At 36.9% G+C, this 21,459-nt stretch overlaps 1 protein-coding gene across 5 annotated transcripts in view; it reads left to right on the top strand.

Moving 5' to 3' along the window:
* Nucleotides 1-21,459, top strand: part of LOC101895658 (obscurin) — an 80,856-nt gene that overhangs the window by 35,082 nt on the left and 24,315 nt on the right. For 3 of the 5 annotated variants that reach the window (XM_011293672.3, XM_011293673.3, XM_011293674.3), the window contains 2 exons: nucleotides 10,532-10,624; nucleotides 15,985-18,454. In XM_011293672.3, the coding sequence (XP_011291974.1) occupies nucleotides 10,532-10,624; nucleotides 15,985-18,454 (2,563 nt within the window). The remainder of the gene's footprint in view (nucleotides 1-10,531; nucleotides 10,625-15,984; nucleotides 18,455-21,459) is intronic. The other 2 variants (XM_011293675.3, XM_011293676.3) reach the window with 1 other exon arrangement.

Here is a 21,459-nt window from a genome sequence, read left to right as displayed (position 1 = left end):
GGGTGGTTTTGTTATATGGGAGCTATACGAAGGCGTGGACCTGCACAGTAATTTTTCTGTCTTAGGCTGTAGTATCGATTACGAAGTTCAAATACCAAATTTGAAACAATTCCGGTTAATAATGTCACTTAAATCATCAAAATACCGAATATTGGGAGGTACCGTTATATGGGGCCTATACCAAAACGTGGACCTACGTGGCTCATATTTAGTACTGAAAGTCCTGCAGACATAATATACATTTGAGTAAAATTTTATCAATCTACTTCAATTCGTTCGGAAGCTAGAGTGATTTCATCAGACGGACGGACATCGCTAAATCGACATAGAATTTTATGCTGATCAAGAATATATACTTTGTGGGGTCTTAAGTGTATATTTCGATGTGTTACAAACGGAATGACAAACTTAATATACCCTCCATACTATAGTGGAGGGTATTAAAAAATCAGAAAAATCCATGGTAGAAGAATACAGGTAGTCGCATCGACACAGCAGCTGGGACAATGAACTCTCAAACCGATTGAAAATGTTGAATGAAAAATTATTGAAACCTACTTATCCACAAAACATTTCAACGAATAATTAAGAAGTAAAAAAAAAGTAGCTAAGTTCGGCCGGGACGGAATTTTTATACCACTTGTAAGGAATTTGAACAATTAAAAAAAAAATAAATAAATTCCGCCAAATGAAAATACTTATACGAAGACGTGGTGCTGGATAAGTAATTTTTTGTCAAAGGCTGTTGTAACGATTCCAAACTTTAAATGCGAAATACGAAACAATTCCGCTGAATAATGTCGGTAATATCATTAAAATACCGAATAAAAGGAGGTACCGTTGTATGGGGGCTATACTAAGAAAATTGGATCTGCATTCACAATTTCCCATTATAGGTTGGGGTACCCAATACGAACTTTAAATACGAAATTTGGCGCAATTCCGGTGAATAATGTCGCGAAAATTCTGGAAATACTGAATATCTCGGTGTAGTGTTATAGGGATGCTATACTAAAATGTAGACCTATATAGACAACTCTCTTTTCGGGGGGTAAAGTACTCATAGGGAATACTTTGTGTGAATTTTAAGCCAATTCCATTCAAAAATACCGAATATGGGGGGGGGGGAGGTGAAGGGCACCATTGTGTGGGTGCTATACGATATCGTGAACCTATATAGAAAATTCTCTTTCAGGGGGTAAAGTACTCATAGAGAACTCCCTGTGTAGAATTTCCAACAATTTCATTAAAAAATGTGGCTAAAATTTTTAAAACACCGAATATCGGAAGGTACCGTAATATGGGGAATACACAATATCGTGGACCTATATAGATTATTATTTTTCAGGGGTTACAGTAGTCACGAAGAACTCCTTGTGTAGAATTTCAGATAATTCCATTGAGAATGTTGTTAAAAATTTTCAAAATACCGAATATCGGAAGGTACAGCTATATTGGGGCTATACGATTCCGTGGACCGATATAGCACATCTTCGAACTTGACCTGCCTGCATACCAAAGACAGATCGGTGCAAAATGTTAGCTTCCTATCTTTATTCGTTTTGACTCTAGCGTGATTACAAGAGACGGACAGACGGACGGACGGACAGGGCTAAATCGTCTTAGAATTTTACGCTGATGAAGACATACGTAACATTAAGGCTTTCCTGCCCATGAATGAAATCACAATAGTAGGCGTATTAAGTGATCTCATGAACGGGCCTTGAGGAATGCGTAATTTCAACTTTAGTTCAAGTATTTTGATTTCGGTATTAAAATGTTTATATTTCGAAATATCGTAATATTTTGTTCAAACTTAGAATTCGGAGATGGGCAGAATCGCTCCGAGTTTTCCTGCACCCCTACCGTGGTAGAACCGAACTCTAAATACAAAATTTTAAACAATGTGGCTAAAATCGTTAAAATTTCGAAATATCGAAAGGGAACGCTATGTGGAGGGTAAACGAAAACATGGATCGACTGGGCTCAATTATGAACCACGTACAGGGTTGCCCATATTCGACGGACCCATTTTTTTTTTTTGGGCCCATTCCAATCGACGAGGCTTGTCCGCAGGCAACATTCTTTGCGTCAATTGAATTGAACAAATGCAAATCAATGCGAATAATCCGTTGTAAAGTGGACCGAGCCATGCCCAACTGCTGAGAACGGCGTTTTTGGGATGTTCTTGGGGACCTCTCAACACTGGCTCGTACGGCAGCGATATTCTCCGCCGATCGCCTTGGTCGACTTTTACATGGCCTCTTCGGATTAGAAAGAGCCTTACCAGTCGAACATTTTTCGTATAAACACTTAATGGTGTTCTTAGAAGGCGCACTTCTCACATTTTAAAAGCACGTTGAGTTTTCACAATTAACTTCTTCTGTTGAATGTAAATTTCAGAGCGCTCGCGTGGCGTGTATTGGTTCATCGTGAAAATCTGCTTGGGCTGACGCTTCAAACGCGGTATGTCATTAAGCGATGTGACATCTCTGTCAAAAGTTATGGCGTTGCCAGATGGGTCCGTCGAATATGGGCAACCCTGTATTTACGAAATATTTTTAAAACTTTTAGCCTTCAACATAAATTCATCGCTCAATCGACATTTTGCGGAATTTAATGCGATTATCTCGAGGAGTTACAAAAGAATTGACAGAGGCTACGAAAATTTGTTGATCATTTAATAGTTCAGAAATTCAAACCTTCCAATTCGAACCCAGGAAAATAATTGAATCGACGCCTCTGTCTTCGTAGTCAATTAACAAAAATATTAAGGCACAATTGTATTTAAACAAAAAAAAAAATATTGAAACACAAACAGCAACAACAAATTTGGCGAAATGAAAAATGACCAAAGAAACATCCCAATGAAATTGTACACACTGATTCTACAGCAACTGCCTGCCTTGTGGACTATCAGCCTATTCGATATCTCCCTCTCCCGCTTTGAGAACATGATACAGTCTTTAATACGATCTTCAACAACAAATGATGTCGAAAACAAATTGTGCTTTGCCAAAAAAAAAACAAAATGAAACAATTTGAATTGAATTTTGAAACAAAAAGATTCAAGGACTGTTTTTTTATTCCACACAGACAGACCGACAGACAGACAGTTTAAGAATAATTACAAAATTTTTTCAGAATTTATTTTCGGCTTCTTTTGCTCCTCCGTCTTCTTCTTGTTCACTAATTTATTGCGCCAAACTCGTGCAAGGCTTTTTATTATTTATAATCGGACATCACTCGGTGTATTATTTTTTATTTATTTATTTAGACAAACAAACAAAAAAAAAAAAAAGACGACAACAACGACATGTTTCTTTTAAACATTTAAATGTTGACGCCGAACCCGAACAATGATATATGGAGCTATGTGCGTACGTCTTCGGGGTTGAAAGAAAATTTATGTAAATATTTTTAGCTGTCCGCTCCGAGTGTGTTCTCGTGCCGCCAGTTCATGTCATCATTTGCGTCCATCAGCTCGACTGCGGTTATCTAACTTTGAAGGCCATGGAACACCAGCGCCATCATCAACGCGGTTGAAGGTAAATGAAAGGGGGGAGGGGGGAGGAGAGGGTGTCAATTTGGTACAAATTACCGGCCATAAAAATGTTGTGAACATTTAGTAACACTGTGCTGCAGTTCATAAATCTTTGCTGGATAATAAATCGTTACACTGGATTACAACTTGTGATATGTCACAGCCAATTTTTCATAACCTTCTTCCGCTTTTTTGTCATAGATTTTTGGTCGATTTTGGATTTTTATACCGGGCAAAAAATAGAGGCGATGATTGGTAATAACCATACAAACCATAAAGTCGACGAAAACATCTCTTGGCAACGTTGATTTCTGTCGACTCGATAGATTTAAGGTGATTGGCTTTTGTTAAAAGCCAAAGCATAACATAAGGATAAGTAAGTCTACTTTCGAATTTCTGTAACTCAAAGAGCTCAACTATAGCCTGAGATGAATATCGCAAATTCGATTTCTCGTTATCGAATTTTGATTTAGAAAAAACAACATGACTGAGAACATGACCAATGACCATTTTATTAATAATATCCGCCAAAAATCTATATATTCATAAAAAACCAGTAAAGAAAGTCTTAAAGTCGGGCGGGGCCGACTTTATGATACCCTACATCACTTTGCTAATTTAGTAGAGCTCCACATAACAATTAAAAGTTTTTATGGGAGAATTCAATCATACACGCTATGACTATAATTATAATTTAAAGTTCAAAGGACTAAATATGCCGAAGCATTTGTATCTTTTAAATTCGGAGTTGTTTTGCCCATTTGGTGCAAAATTAATTTGAAATCGGATAAAAATATATATGGGAACTATAGCCAAATCGGAACCGATCTCGTTAAAATTTGGCAAAGATATTTCTGAGCTGTATTTGATATATTTCCCTGAATATCGTGGGTATGCACTCGTTGGAGTGCATATTACGGCTGTGGGTAACAAATATGACTAATCGGAAGAACAGTATATATGGGAGCTATAGCTATATCTGAACCGATCTTCACCAAATTTGACATACTAGCTTCTAGACTCAATTCAGTCGTAAGTGCCAAATTTCATCCAATTTGGCCAAATATTACACGTTTGGTGCACAATCAAATGTAAATCGGACGGAGTTATATATGGGAGCTATATCCAAATCTTAACCGATCTCGATAAAAGTTAGCAAATGTATTTCTGAGCTGTATTTGATATATTTCCCCAAATATTGTTGTTACAGGGTGCATATTACGGCTGCGGAGGACAAAAATAGCAAATCGGATGAACAATATATATATGGGAGCTATAGCTATATCTGAACCGATTTCGATCAAATTTGGCATACTTATTTTCAGGTCCAATCTGATCGTACGTGCAAAATTCCATACAATTCGGAGTGATATTACACGTTTGGTGCACAATAAAGGGCAAATCGGACGAAGATATATATGGGAGCTATATCTAAATTTTGACCGATTATCTCCAATTTCAATAGGGTTCGTCCTTGGGCCAAACAAATGATTTGTGCAAAATTTCATCTGAATCGAGCAATAAATGCGACCTGTAGTTTGTTTACAAAAATACATGGACAGACGGACGGACGGGCGGACGGATAGACATGTATAAATCGACTCAGAATGTGATTCTATGCATATCATCAAAAGGAACTATGGGTCTATCTCGTTTCCTTTTGCCTGTTACAAACAAATGCACAAAGACATAATACCCTAACCACCTTGTGGTGTAGGGTATAAAAATTCAAAATTGAAACAGATGCTAGTCGACTTTGTTTTAAAAAGTCAAAAATGGACTATGCAGAGTCGACATTTTTTTATTAAAAATAGAAATAGAAAAGTTTTAAGTCCAACATCTGATTACGGTATTTTCCTAGATTTTCAGTTAGATGCTTCTTCTCTCTCTCTCTTATTTTTGTTGCCCAGTGTAGCTGCTTGCAAAACAGTCCATCTAACAAATTGTGGAATATATTCAACATTTTCAATGTTAATACAAATTAATGTTGATATTTGTTGTGTTCGTCCATAAAAATAACACAAAAGTGGCAAATAAACAGCGTCGGTGTTCGAAACAAGAAAAAAGGCCATCAGTCAACAGACTGGAAGTTCAAAATTGATTTTAGATAGAGACAAATTGCCCCAACGTCATTTCAATGTCAAATATGTGTTTTAAGGCCCCAGATCTGCTCAGTGTTTGGGAATACAAACAAGGGCAGGACATTTACGATATTGGCAATGCACTGAGATCTTCTTTTGAATATTAAGAGTTATTGACCTTTCCAAACATATCAAACACATTGATGGACTGATAATTCAGCCCGGTTTTGAGCTTCTTTGATCCAATACTATTGTGAAAGCTTCCCTATAAAGTTCCAACAAATGTTCAACAAATAGCTGGAAGGCACATTTACCACTTTTCAGTACTACTAGTAATGTAATTGATATTTAGAATGAGGGTCATTGAGGATGTAGAATATTTCTTTCACTAATACAAAGTTCATAGCATGGATCCTTAATGGAGAAATCGGGGTCAAGTCAACAATGTGCGATTTAAAAAGAATAATGTCATCAAATGCTCATATAGGAAAATTCATCCCCCCAATTTCCCATACAAGTGTAGCCCCTAGATATATGGTTTCTTTCAGAACTTAGGGGGAAAATTGTTGCAGAATATTTATTTCTCTGACAACTTCCCTCTAAAATGAGGTACAATGCCATTTTCGAGTACTAACTCGAAAATAGTGCCTTAGAATTTCCAACGAAAAGACGTAGGAATCAATGTAGAATATTTTTTTTTAACAAAATTTATCACCATATTTTGTTGATAAATATTAAATATTCAACCTGATAATATTTGGAGGATTATAGTAAAATTTGATGGAGAATATTTTTGTTTTCCACACTATCCCGCTAAAATGAGGCCTTCTTCCAAAACAATGTGTTTTAAATGTTAACTATTTTTTGGCCGAAGTTTTCTTGTATTTTGAGTTTCATAGAAAATTGTATTTAGCAAATATTCGCCTGGGATACTTTACTAGGATCCGTTTTTCAGATCATTTTAACATTTTCTAAAAGAAAAGAGCCCGAAATTTCGACGACGAGTTGTGTTGATCTATTTCCTATACGTATGAGTGATTTCATATATTTCACATCACTCATACGCAGAGTTTTCATACAAACGACCGGAGTCCGGTTCGATTGAACTAAATTGAGTTAGAGGGTTAACATTTTCCACAAAACCTTTTCACGTATTTATACCCTACACCACATAGGGGTAAGGGTATTAAGTATTTGTGCATTTTTTTTTGTTACATGGAGAAGTAAGCGAGATAGACCCATAGTTACTTTCGAAGATCTTCATAGAATCATTTTCTGAGTCGTTTTATGCATGTCAGTTCGTCTGTCAATGTATTTTTGTGAACAAAATGCAGGTCCGATTGAGATGAAAATTTGGCCCGAGGACGAACCCTATTGAAATTGGTGAGAATCGGTTCAAATTTAGATATAGCTCCCATATATATATCTTTCACCGATTTCGGATTAATTTTGTACCCAATGGCTTATATCAGTCCAAATGAACTGGATTTTGGCACATCCGACCGAATTTAGTCTAGAAGCAAATACATCCAATTTGGTAAGAATCTGTTCATATATAGTTATAGCTCCCATATATAGGTTTCATCCGACTTGAGGTTTTGAGTCCCTCACATGCGTAATATGCCATCCACAAGCATGATATTTGGTACCAGATATCTGACATAGACCAGAAATACCTAAGCCAAATTTTATCAAGATCGGTTCAGATTTGGATATAGCTTCCATGTATACCTTTATCCGATTTCAGGTTTATTGTGCACCAAATGGCTAATATCAGTCCAAATGAACTTGATTTTGGCACATCCGACTAAATTCATTCCTGGAACAAGTACTGCAAATTTGGTAATAATCGGTTCAGATATAGCTATAGATCCCAATCATATGTTTCGTCCGATTTGATGTTAGAGTCGAAATACGATTTTTCTGGATTTTTTTATACCCCATTAACCATATGGCTATAGATGGTATATATCATTTGGTCAAAATGTGTATAGTCAAAATAACGGTTTTAGACCCTAGGTCTCTTTGGATCAAATCCGTTTCAGGACATTTGGAGTCGATCTAGCGATGTCCGTCCGTCCGTCTGGAACACACGATTACTCTCGAAGGAAGTATCCGATATGGTCCAAACTTGGTACATCGTAATATTTTTGTTAAACTTAGATCAAGTTCGCAGATAGGCACTTTCGGTCCACTCCTTCTAGTACCTCCCCCATAAAAGTTCGAATTTTTGCAAAAATATATTTTCTGCACATAAAGAGAAACAATAATCCGATTTTGCTCCAACTTTGCAAATCCTAATATTTGCGTCAGTGCTATGTCAGGTGCGGAAATGGACAAGATCGGTCCACTCCATCAAGTACCTATCCCGCAAAGGGTCTAAATTTCGAATAATTACAACTCTTATAAAATGACATGTAAGAGTCCGATTGTCTTTAAATTTCACACATTGCAATAATTTTATTAACCCAAGGTCTGGTGCTTAGATGGAATATATCGGTTCACTCCTTCTGATACCTCGCCCACAAAGGGTGAAAGTTTTGAATAATCAAAATATTTATAAAATCCGAAATAAGCATTAGATTCTCTTTATATTTCACACATTCCATTATTTCTACTAACGCGAAATCTGTTGTAAAGATGGGTTATATCGGCCCTCTCCTTCTGGTACCTCCCACACAAAGGGTAAACATTTTGAATATCCATGAAACTCATAAAATTCGATATTAACATCCGATTCCATTCAGGCTTTGCACATTTCAATATTTCCATCAACACAAGATTTGTTCTAAAGATGATAGAGATCGGACCATTTCTTCTGATACCTCCCCCACATAGGGTTCAAGATTTTGAAAAACAAAACATTCATAAAAGCGATCGATCGATGAAAATGAATACTATATCTGGCACCGCATGCACTTTTCAACATTTTCTTAATATTATCGCATATCTCATATAAAGTGAAGGAGGTTTTCCGATACGAAATTTACAATATTGGCCCTCTTCTTCAGAACCTGCCCCATAGAAGGTCAACAGTTTACATAATTATAACAGAAATCAAAATTTATTCAAATAATCAAACACTAGGTCAGGGTATACATTTGTCGGCAAAACCTACCGATACTTTTTTTCATTTTTTTTTGTTTTTTGACTTTGATCAGTGGTGTATTTCGAGTTTATAGAAAATTGTATTTAGCATTGTATTATTTTACTATGTTCCGTTTTCAGACCTTTCTAACATTTTCTGAAAAAAGGGACCGAGAATACCTCGTCGTTAGAGGTAGAGTTGTGTTAATCTATATCCTATACGTATGAGTGATAATAATAAATTTCACAACACTCATACGCAAAGTTTTCAAACAAACGACCGCAGTCCAAGGAACTAGATAAAGAGGAAATTAGGTTAGAAGGTTAAAATTTTCCACAAAATTTGTTCTCATATTTTTTTTAGGTATATTGTGTAAAATGGACTTGGTATTGCGGGGGTTTTTAGCATAATATTTATGAAACATTTCAACAAAAATTGAGCACAGAAATACGATTTTTCAGGATTTTTTTGGAGATTGATAAAAGAATTTTTCCAAAACAAAAATTATAAATAAAAAAAATTAAAAATATTTATAAAAAATGCCTATAAAATTCGAACACTGAAATACGTTTTTTTCCATAGAATTTTGGAAGATTTTTGTTGAAGGTTAATAAAAAATGTTTTATTTTATTAAAAACTATCCTCAAACTATTTTTTAAACTGTTGACATATTTTTGTAATACATCAAAATCGCACAAAAATTCTGTTAAAAACAAAATGCAATCTGTTGATGAGTTATGTCACTGTTAATTGCCGAGAAATAAAACAGAAATTCCTGAAAGAAACAAAAAAAAAAAAAAAAACAAAAATCGAAAAGAAAAACAGCAACTAAAAATGAAAATAAAATTACTTAACAACAAAAGACAATAACAACAACAACAATTACAACCAATTATATGAAAAGTTCAAATGAAAATGCAAACTCATTTAAGAAAAATTGTTGCAGAGCAACAGAAAAAGAAAAGAAAAACCGAAAACACACACGCACAACAGAACAGTAAAGCAATGTGAGAAAACGAAAAATGATACTGAAAATATCTGAGAGAAAAAAAGAAAATTAAGAAAAGCAAAATGGTTGAGTGAAAATTATTGCCAAATGATTTTTTTTTGGTTTTGGTTTTTTTTCAACATTGGCAAATTGTGGGTGTTGAAGAAAAAGTAGAAAAAAAATCGTAAACAAAGTTTGAAATTAAAATTAAAAATAGACCTTAACATTCTGCGGAATGTGGGTGGACGGATGGGTGGCCTGTAGCAGATAGCCATCACCACCAACACCAACACTGACAGCAGCAGCATCAACATCTTTGCCATACTCAAGATCATTAAATGTGAATGGGACGTATGAAAATTCAAAAAAAAAGAAAAAAAGAATACATTTCGAAGCAAGTAATTCAAAAACAGCCAAAATAAAATCAAATAATATACAAATAAATATTTAAACAAAAATGTAAAAAAAAAAAAATAAAAATTCTGAAAAAGTATATATTCAACAAGGAAAGAAATGAAAAAAAAAAAAAAAAAAAAACACAATCATTAACCTTTCTCGGCACAACAAAATTTCAAACATTTTTCTGTCGTCAAAAAAATAAAAAAAAAATACTTTGAATGATTTCAATCAAAATCAATGGACAGTGGCCGACACGAATGACACACATCTTTTTTTTTTTTTTTTTTGAAAAACACACACTACCCGCCAAATGTTGCCATTACCGCCACCAATGACAAACAAATCAATTAAATTATAAAAAAATTTAAATTAATTTCCCGTTATTGAAAATGTTTCAAAATTTCAAAATTTTTCTTCTTTTCCGCCAATAGGAAATTTCGACTAGATATAACGACGAGAAATCTTTAAGTGATCATTTGAAATTGCCCATTCAACGAATTAACGACTATCAGCTCTTGTTGAAGGTAAGTCAATCAAAGAATTTATTTTTTTTATTATTTATTTTTATAATTCAAGTATTTAATTAATTACATAATTTAGAATTAAGGTATGTAGTTAATTTTAATGAAGAAAGAACGACTATTGAAGCTATGGACATATTAAGAAAATTAAAATCAATCTATACTAGATCTATACAAGAAGAACAGATGGTAACTTTTTTTCAAAATCAAAAATTTTTTATTTAAAAAAAATCCCTAATATTTATTTTTTTAAAGTTCAATATTTTTGATAAAAATAGCCATTTTTCTTTTTTATTTAAATCTATGATTGATTTCTTTTTTTTGAAATTATCAAAAATATTGAATTATTTTTTAGAAATCAACGATTAGAAAAATATTAAAAACCAGTATAGAAAGTCCTAAGGTCGGGCGGGGCCATTTTATGATACCCTACACCACTTTGCTAATTTAGTAGAGCTCCACATAACAACTAAAAGTTTTTATGGTAGAATTCAATCATACACGCTATGATTATAATTATAATTTAAAATTCAAAGGACTAAATATGCCGAAGCATTTGTATCTTTTAAATTCGGACTTGTATTGCCCATTTGGTGCGAAATTAATTTGAAATCGGATAAAAATATATATGGGAACTATATCCAAATCTGAACCGATCTCGATAAAATTTGGCAAAGATATTTCTGAGCTGTATTTAATATATTTCCCTGAATATCGTTGTTACGGAGTGCATATTACGGCTGTGGGTAACAAATACAATAAATCGGATGAACAATATATATGGGAGCTATGGCTATATCTGAACCGATCTTCACCAAATTTGGCATACTACCTTCTAGACTAAATTCGGTCGTATGTGCCAAATTCCATCCCATTTGGACAAATATTAGACGTTTGGTGCACAATAAATGGTAAATCGGACGAAGTTATATATGGGAGCTATATCCAAATCTTAACCGATCTCGATAAAAGTTAGCAAATGTATTTCTGAGCTGCATTTGATATATTTCCCCAAATATTGTTGTTACAGAGTGCATATTACGGCTGCGGAAGACAAAAATAACAACTCGGATGAACAATATATATGGGAGCTATAGCTATATCTGAACCGATTTCGATCAAATTTGGCATACTTATTTGCAGGCCTAATTTGGTTGTATGTGCAAAATTCCATACTATTCGGGCTGATATTACACGTTTTGCACAATAAAAGGCAAATCGGACGGAGATATATATGGGAGCTATTTCTAAATGTTTACCGATTATCTCCAATTTCAATGGGGTTCGTCCTTGGGCCAAACAAATGTTGTTTGCAAAATTTCATCTCAGTCGGATAATAAATGCGACCTGCATTTTGTTCACAAGAATACATGGACAGTCGGACGGACGGACGGACAGACATGCATAAATCAACTCAGAAAGTGATTCTATGCAGATCATCAAAAGGAACTATGGGTCTATCTCGTTTCCTTTTGCCTGTTACAAACAAATGCACAAAGACATAATACCCTGACCACCTTGTGGTGTAGGGTATAAAAAACACAACATCAACATTGAAAAATATTTTGAAAAATTTCACAACCATTAATTTTTTATTAAAGACACGATTATCGAAAAACTATTTTCTTTTAAAGCTGTCTGGGAAGCTGTCTTTAAAAAATCGTAATAATTGTGGAATTTTTCAAATGGGATTGAGATATGGAGGTGGTTTGGGAAATATGTACTATTTGGTACAATTTGGTATTGGGTGAACAGATAGTGCTTAAAGCCTGTAATATGGTATTGGGGTTCCTGAGATAAAATTCTGAAATTTTATATTTAGATTGCTGATGGTATCTTCGCTTGAGATTCGGCTGTGTGTTTGGAAATATGTCCTACTGTGGTACTAAATTTGATATTGGGTGGAGGAATAGGGCTGGAATGGATGTCAATGTTGGTCTCTGTGATTAAGATGTAGAGGTTGTAGAATTGGAAATGCGTCCTATATTTGTACGAAAAGTAGCAAATGGTATTAAATTTGATATTGGGTGAAGGAATAGGGCTGGAATCCTCAAATTTGAAATTGATGTCAATGTAGAGGTTGTGGGTTTGCCAATGCGTTCTATTCGTTCGAAAAGTACTAAATGGCACTAAATGGGGTATTGGGTAAAGGGTAGAGAATATTGAGATCTCTTTTGGCATCTGGGACTGAGGTAAGGAGGTGGTTTTGCAAATGGGTTCTATAATTGTTCGAAAAGTACTACATGGTACAAATTTTTATCACAGTTGGTGTCTAGGATGAAAAGATGTAAACTGTTTTGGATATACTTACTAAATGCTACTAAATTTGATATTGGGTGAAGGGATAGAGCTGGGATTCTAAATTTTGATATTGAGGTCATTGTTGGTTTTGTAGGGTTTACACATGGAGACGTTGAAATAGTTTTGGAAGATAAGTTTGAAAATTTTTTCTGAAGATTTTTTAGTTTAAATATATTTATTCCGAAATACGACAAAAATCGAATATTGCCGGTATACTGGGGTCTATACGACGTGGACCTACATAGGTATTGCTTGTCATAAGTCATTACCATATTCAAATTCGAAACTTGAAATAAACGGTGAATAATGTAGCTAAAATCATATAAAAATCTCGTATATAGGGAGGTACCGTTATATCGGAGCTGTGCAGAGACCTGGATCAGCATAGTTAATTTTTTGGCATAGGCTGTAGCATCCATTACGAACTTCAAATACGACATCTCAAACAATTTCGGTGGGTATTGTACCTAAACTCGTCAAAATACCGAACATAGGGAGGTATACCGAATATAGGGAGGTATACGAAGACCTGGACCTGCATAGACAATTTTCTGTCACAGACTGTAGTTCCCATAACGAACTCTAAATACGTAATTTGAAACAATTCTGATGAATAATGACGCTAATATCATCAAAATACCGAATATAGGGAGGTGCCGTTATATGGGGGCTATACGAAGACGTGGACCTGCACAGACAATTTTCTGTCTTAGGCTGTAGTATCCATTTCGAACTTCAAATACCAAATTTGAAATAATTCCGGTGAATAATGTCGCTAAAATCATCAAAATACCGAATATCGGGAGGTATCGTTATATGGGGGCTATATGAAAACGTGGACCTACATGGCCCATTTACGAACTAAACCTACTGGAAAAATAAACATGTGTGCAAAATTTTAGCCTTCTATCTCAATTTGTTCGAAAGATAGCGTGATTACAACAGACAGACGGACATTGCTAAATCGACTTAGAATTTTACGCTGATCAAGAATATATATACTCTGTTGGGTCTGAAATGAGTATTTCGAAGAGTTACAAACGGAATGACAAAGTAAATATACCTTCCTTAGTATGGTGGAGGGTATAAAAACTGGAACAATATAAAACCTTGAAAATCGGAAATCCGATGGAACCGTTATATGTGCGCTATAGGAAAACGTGGACCTAGATATTCAATATTCTGCCATCGGAGCTAGAACCCATAATTAATTACAAATACTCATTTTTAGATAAATCCGAGGAAAAAATGGGGCTAAAACTATCAAAATACCGAATATCGGTAGGTACTGTTATACGTGGGCTATATGAAAACGTGGACCTTTTTGTACAATGTTCCGCCACTAGAACAAGAACCCATAACAAACTACAAATACCACTTTTTAGACAAATTGATGGAAATGTGTGGCTAAAATTATCAAAATACCGAATATCGGAAAATACCGTTATATGGGGGCTATCTCAAAACGTGAGCAAAAATATCTCATTTCCTATACCAACCATCCTAGGCACAATGCAAACTACTATGCCAAAGTTTAAAGATCTACGTCGAATAATGTGAGCAGTATCGTTATTTCAACAAACAGACGGACAGACCGGACATCGTTAGACTAAGAATTGTATGTCCGTCTATCCATCTGTCCGTCTGTGGAAATCACTCTAGCTTCCGAACGAATTGAAGTAGATTGATAAAATTTTGCTCAAATGTATGTTATGTATGCAGAACTTTTGGTATTGAAAATGGCTCCACGTTTTTGCATGTAGCTCCACGTTTTGCTATAGCCCCCATATAACTGTACCTCCCGATATTCGGTATTTTGATGATTTTAGGGACATTTTTCACCAGAATTGTTTCAAATTTGGTATATGAAGTTCGTAATGGATACTACAGCCTACGACAGAAAAGTGTCTGTGCAGGTCCACGTCTTCGTAGAGCCCCCATATAACGGTACCTCCCGATATTCGGTATTTTAATGATTTTAGGGACATTTTTCACCAGAACTGTTTCAAATTTGGTATTTGAAGTTCGTAATGGATACTACAGTCTGAGACAGAAAATTGTTTGTGCAGGTCCACGTCTTCGTAGAGCCCCCCTATAACGGTATCTCCCGATATTCGGTATTTTGATTTTATCGACATTATAACCGATTTTTTTTAGGTTTCGCATTCGAATATTGTAATGGCTTATGAAAAATGTTACCTACGCTGGCTCATGTCGTCGTATAGACTCTAACATAATAGCTACATTCGGTATTTTTAAGATTTTAACAGAAGTTTTAACGAATTTTCTTTTTTTTGAGAATTGTCAAATTCGTTCCAAATGGTAGAGGGTATTCAAAGTTCGGCCCGGCCGAACTTACAGCTTTTTTACTTGTTTATTATAAATTTATAATAAATTTAAAATTTAAATTAATAATTATTTATTATAAATTACGATTATGTCCATACCTCAATTCAATAGTCTTTCTTTCTTAAGTCCCTCATTTAAAAATAAACGCCTAAATGGCTTACATAGATTAGCTGAACCCCACATGACCACAAATCGCCACTTTTTTGGTAAAAATACATCAAGAATTAAAAAACGAAAACAACAACATGCATCACATGCACAACAACAATAAATATAACAGTAATTGACAAAATTTGCACACAACCAAACTTTGTCACAGCTCTCATTATTCTGCACACACATTCCAACATACATACATACGCACTTGACAGTGTTACCAATTTGAGAGAATACTAAACTTTCGTAGAAAGCGTGCTGCTTGGAAGCTTTTCACACAAGAAGTCAAAGAAAGCACATATGCACGCACACACATGCAAAAACACCCAAGCTTTGGCTCTGTGAAATATGCACGCACACACACACATAGACACAGTCACACAAATATCCTTTAGTTGAAACAAAAAATACCACTCCTCCCCTCTAAGCCCTTTAATTCAACAAAGAATTTGAATCCCCAAACATTTCCCCCCTTCACAACACCACCGAGACAAAAATTTAGACAACAACTTTAGAAAGAAATCCAACAACATCAACAACTTTGTTCTACTCCACAGGATTTGCTTAAATTCTCACTGAGCTTAAAAGAAAACATCAAAGATATCCAAAAAGCTTTAGAGTTAATGCTTAGCGTCCCCAGCCGGGCCTACGACAGTGCTCTGCTCAACAGCATCGAAGGATATCGCGGGAATATTGGAAAAATCGGACGTCTGCTACAACACGAGTGGTGGACGTTGCTGGACAAGGAGGGTAAGGCCCACGACCGTTACGTCTTTCACTTCAAGTCCCGCCTGCTCATCTGCAAGGTGCGCAAGGTCAGTGACCAGAAATCGATATTTGCCCTCCAGGAACTGATCAAGCTACCCGAGTGCGTGGTCGAGGAGGACGAGGTACAGAATTTGATACGCTTTCAAGCCAAGCCAAATGCAAAGGATTGTGGGAATTTACCGATTTGCCTGAAACCCCACAAGGACGACAAGGAGTTGAGACACAAGTGGTACAACGAGATCTGTTCGCATCTGGAGAAAGAGGTTACTCTGCAGGAGCATAGAGCCGACGACATACGTCTAGACTCGACACAAGTTCTGGAGGATACCTCCCTGGGATTGCCACAAAAGGCGGAAGCATATAATCCCGACAGCAGTGTCAGGGCCTCAGATGTGGCCAAGGACTACTTCCTAACCAAGGAGGAGAAGGAACGTTACCAGGCCGAATATCAAGAGCTTTTGCGTTTGGAACAGGAATCCATAGAGCTCTACAATCGTACGAAGTTGGTGCAAAAATCCATTGCCTCCAATCAGGAAGTTAACACCACACAGCAACAACAACAAAGATCGGAAGTGGTTACCACCCAGGTGGTACAAAAATCGGATGGTGTGCAACAAACCACAACCACCCAGAGCCAATCACTGCAGGAACAACAAAAACTGGTTACCCACAACGACAAAATTGTAGACCAACAACAGGAAAGGAATATCTCTGCCAGTCAGGAGACCAAAACGGAAATTGTAGCCCCCAAAGCTCCAGAGCCACCAAAGGCGGAAGAACCCAAGGCAAAGGAGAAAATAAAAAGTCCCGAACCAGTTAAAAAGGAAACACCCAAGAAATCAACACCCACACCACCACCAAGCTCAAAGGGTATTAAATCGCCGGAACCCAAAAAGGAAACCGCTCCTGCTGCTCCTATCACCACCAAACCCACACCCTCTGCCACTGCTGCTCCAACTCAGGCGGATTTGAAAAATTCCACTGAAACTCAAGTCCAGCAGACCAGCGATACCAAAGTCCAAACGGTACAAAAGTTTGCCGAAAACAAACAGGCCACCGAGGCTGAGAAGGCCCTGGAGGCCAAGCTACGGGAGCTGAAAGAATCCACCCAACAACAAAGTGCCGCTGAAGCCGCTAAACAGGCCTCGGAAATCAAACAAATTGCCGAGGACCACAAAATCTTTGAGGCCAAGCTAAAGGGATTCAAGGACACTGCACAGCTGCAGAAGACCACCACTGAAGTTCAGCAGCAACAACAAGAAACACTTAGCCAAAACATTACAGCCTCCACCACCACAGCCACCACCAAAACCCTTGAAACCACTACCCAACAACAACAAGAGGTAGCCCAGACCACCGAACAACAGACAACGGTTGGGTCCGCCGAAAACAGCCAATCATCGCAGTTGCCCGAAGCACCCGAAAATCTTGGTAAGAACGAAATGCCTGAACCATCCCCCGCTCCAGCTTCTTCTGTGGACCCCCAGCCCATAGTTCTGCCACGCATTACCGTTACACAGGAGCTGGTACCCCGCCACAAACCCATAGAGCTTAACGACATTGCCGGCTATCAGGAATCCCTGCGCCAGACGGCCGGTGGAGAGGGAAGCTCCGCCGGCGGTTCGGGCGGCAATGTCTACACCATACGCGACAGCACCTCGCTTGCCCAATGGAACAACCGCATGGCTAGCATTCAACAGAGCCATGATGGCTTTAGTGATGGTTCCGAGCCTCCCTTGCCACCCCTGCCCCCGCACTATTACCGCATGCCCGGCTTTTTCCAACCGCTGCCACGCATAGCCTATGAAACGTCCATAGAAATTTTGTTGGTCAAATCGGTACCGCTACCACCGCCACCCATCACCCTCATACCCCGTGTGGTGGTCCACAATGAGGCCTTGGAAATGAAATCGGCCAATTTCCTCGAGGGTATCTATGTCACGGATGATTTTGACAATTCCCTGAGAAATGCCAAAAAGAAAATCCGTTCCATCAAATCGACGGTGATGAAGTCGAAAGACTCCACCAAATATGCCGTGGACACGGTGAACAAGGCCTCATCGCGTGATTTCATCCACATTTTCACGCCGCCCATAAAACACAAGCGACCCATTTACGAAATTGTCGAAGAGCCATCGCGCCTAAGCGACTACGAAGATGAATATCCCGAGTCACTGTACAGCGGGGTTCGCACCCGCGAACATAGTGTGGCCCGCACCGAGGACTATTTGTCGGTGACATCGCGTCGTCAACGCGACAGTAAGCTGGGGGGAAATCATTCGTGTCGTGTCTTGAATGGGTGTTGAGTGTTTTGTCTCTGTGTGGGGAGCACGACGTTTGTGTTTTATGTGGAAAGCGGAATGCGGGGGAAATTTAAGGCTTTGAGAGATTTCAAAAACATTTTTTTTTGAAATTCTGAGCTCTTTCCCAAGGAGATACTTGTTTCATGTAAAACTTCCCTATCCAAGAAATGTTTGTATGTCCCCGTATTTGTCCTTTTCATGTAACCCCTTCAGGCCCCTGAGAGAGGTCAGTAATTGTTTCGTATGAAAACCCGAGTTTTGAATACTTATCCTTTTCTAAACTAGAAATATTCGACGGTCTGGAAATTAAGAAATATTTGGATATTATTCATAAAATTTATGAATGAAGTATTTTTTTTTCTGAAAACAAAATTAAATTCAGAATTGAAAAAATTCAAAAACAAAAAAAAAAAATAGACTCAAGATTGAAAAAATCAAAAAAAAAAAAAAAAAATATTTTATACTTTCAGCCACATGGCTACAGAGAGGGTATATACCATTTGATACAGCCATCGAAATAGCGGGTTTATACCCTAGGTCTCTTTGGACCAAATCCATTTCAGGATATTTGGAGTCGATCTAGGCGTGTCCTTCCGTCCGTCTGTCTGTCTCGCTGGCTGATTTACACGATAATTCTCGAAGGGAGTATCTGATGTGGTCCAAGCTTGCTACAACGTAATATTATTATCAAACTTTGAACCAATCCAGAGATGAGCAATGTCGGTGCCCTCCTTCGGGTACCTACCCCACAAAAGTTTAAATGTTTCCTTGAAAATAATTTACCCCATAGAAGTATAAGGGATCATTCAATTTTGTGCAAAATTTTTAAATCCTAATATTTGTATCAGTGCCATGTTGGGTGCAAAAATGGATTATGTAGGACCACTCCATCAAGTACCACCCTCACAAAGGGTCAATATTTCGAATAATTATAACTCTTTAAATTAAAATGTGAAATGAGAACTCGATTGCCGTTAAAGTTCGCCCATGTCAATATTTCTATCAATACAAGCTCTGTTTGGAAGATGGGATATATCGCCCCACCCCTTCTGGCCTCCCCCACAACGGGTCAAAATTTTGAGTGCCTTTGAAACTCATAAAACGCGAAATGAGCATCCGATTCTTTTCAAACTCGGCACATAGCAATAATTTTATAATCTGGTGTGAAGATGGGATATATCGGTCCACCATTTCTGGTACCTCCCCCGCAAATAGGGTCAAAATTGTAAATAAAGATGAAACTTATAAAACGCGAATTGAGCTTCCGATAATTTTCAAACTCGGCACAACTCAGTAATTCCATCAGCACAATATTTGTTGTGGAGAAGGTAAATATCGGTTTACTCTCTACTGTACCTCCCCCACAAAGGGTTAACTATTTTGAATAACCATAAAGCTCATAAAACGCGAAATAGGCATCCGATTCTTTTGAAACTCGGCACATCCCAATATTTCTATCAACACAAGATCTGGTGTTAATATGGGATATATCGTCCCAGTCCTTTTAGTACCTGCCCCTCAAAGGGGTAAACATTTTGAATATTTATATCTTCCATAAAATGCGAAATAAGCTTCAGATTTCTTTCAAACTCGGCACATCCTAATATTTCTATCAACACAAGGCCCGATGTAAATATGGGATATGTCAATCGACTCCTTCTGGTACCACCCCCACAAAGGGTTAAACATTTTGAATATATGTCTCGTCTTATATGCCTCACAAAATTCGAAATAGACATCCAATTCCTTTGAAACTCGGCACATCCTAATACGTCTATCAGGACTAAATCTTGTGTGAAGATGATAGATATCGGACTACTCCTTCTGGTACCTCCCCCACAAAGCGTTAAACATTTTGAATATATGTCTCGTCTTATATGTCTCATCAAATGCGAATTAAACATCCGATTCTTTTCAAACTCGGCACATCCTAATATGTCTATCAGCACCAGATCTGGAGTGATAATGGTAGATATCGGACCACTCCTTCTGGTACCTCCCCCACAAAGGGTTCAAAATTTTGAATAACCGTAAAGCTCATAAAACGCGAAATGAGTATTCGATTCCTTTAAAACTCGGCGCATCCCGATATTTCTATCAACACAAGGTCTGATGTAAATATGGGATATATCGGAACATTCCTTCTGGTACCTCCACCACAAAGGAGTTAAAACTTTAAATAATTATATATCTCATAAAATCCGAAATGAGCAACCGATTCCTTTCAAACTCGGCACATCCTAATATTTCTATCAGCACTAAATATTGTGTGATGATGGTACATATCGGACCACTCCTTCTGGTACCTCCCCCACAAAGAGGTCAAAATTTTGAATAACCGTGAAGCTCATAAAATGCGAAATGAGCATCAGATTCTTTTCAAACTCGGCACATCCCAATATGTCTATAAACACCAGATCTGGGGTGAAAATGGAATGTATCCGACCACTCCTTCTGCTACCTCCCCCACAAAGGGGTCACAATTTTTTGTATTAACCTTGCTTGCTAAAAAAGTCTGATATTCTTTTTTTATTGTTCATTTTTATTCTGGTTTCTAAAAAATTCCAGATTTTGGGTTAAAAAAAAAAAAAAAACTTGAGAAAAATTCGTTTTCAAAAAAAATTTCCCTCCAAGGGAAATTTTATTTCCCCCCGAATTGTTATGTATATATTTTTGTGGTCCCACTGCTGTAATATATCGAAATCGTAATTTATGGAAATTTGTGTGCTGTGTTCTGTTTGGAATTTCTCAAGGTCATTTCATGTTCCAAATGCCTTGACTTAATTTATGTTCTCGTATTGGAAAAATCTTGTGTGTTGCGTGTTTTTTTATTTATTTATTCGAATTTTTGTTCAAATGTCCAATGTCATTTGTTTCACTTCATATCTCTGTTGCCACTGTCTGTCTCTCTCTCTCTTTGTGTGTGTGTTTGTCTTCAAACTCTATGTATGTATGTGTCAA

The sequence above is a fragment of the Musca domestica genome, unplaced genomic scaffold (genome assembly GCF_030504385.1).
Source record: "Musca domestica strain aabys unplaced genomic scaffold, Musca_domestica.polishedcontigs.V.1.1 8, whole genome shotgun sequence".
In the NCBI taxonomy this organism is placed as follows: domain Eukaryota; kingdom Metazoa; phylum Arthropoda; class Insecta; order Diptera; family Muscidae; genus Musca; species Musca domestica.
Note: the sequence above shows the minus strand (reverse complement) of the source record. Positions and strands in the feature narration are given on the sequence as shown.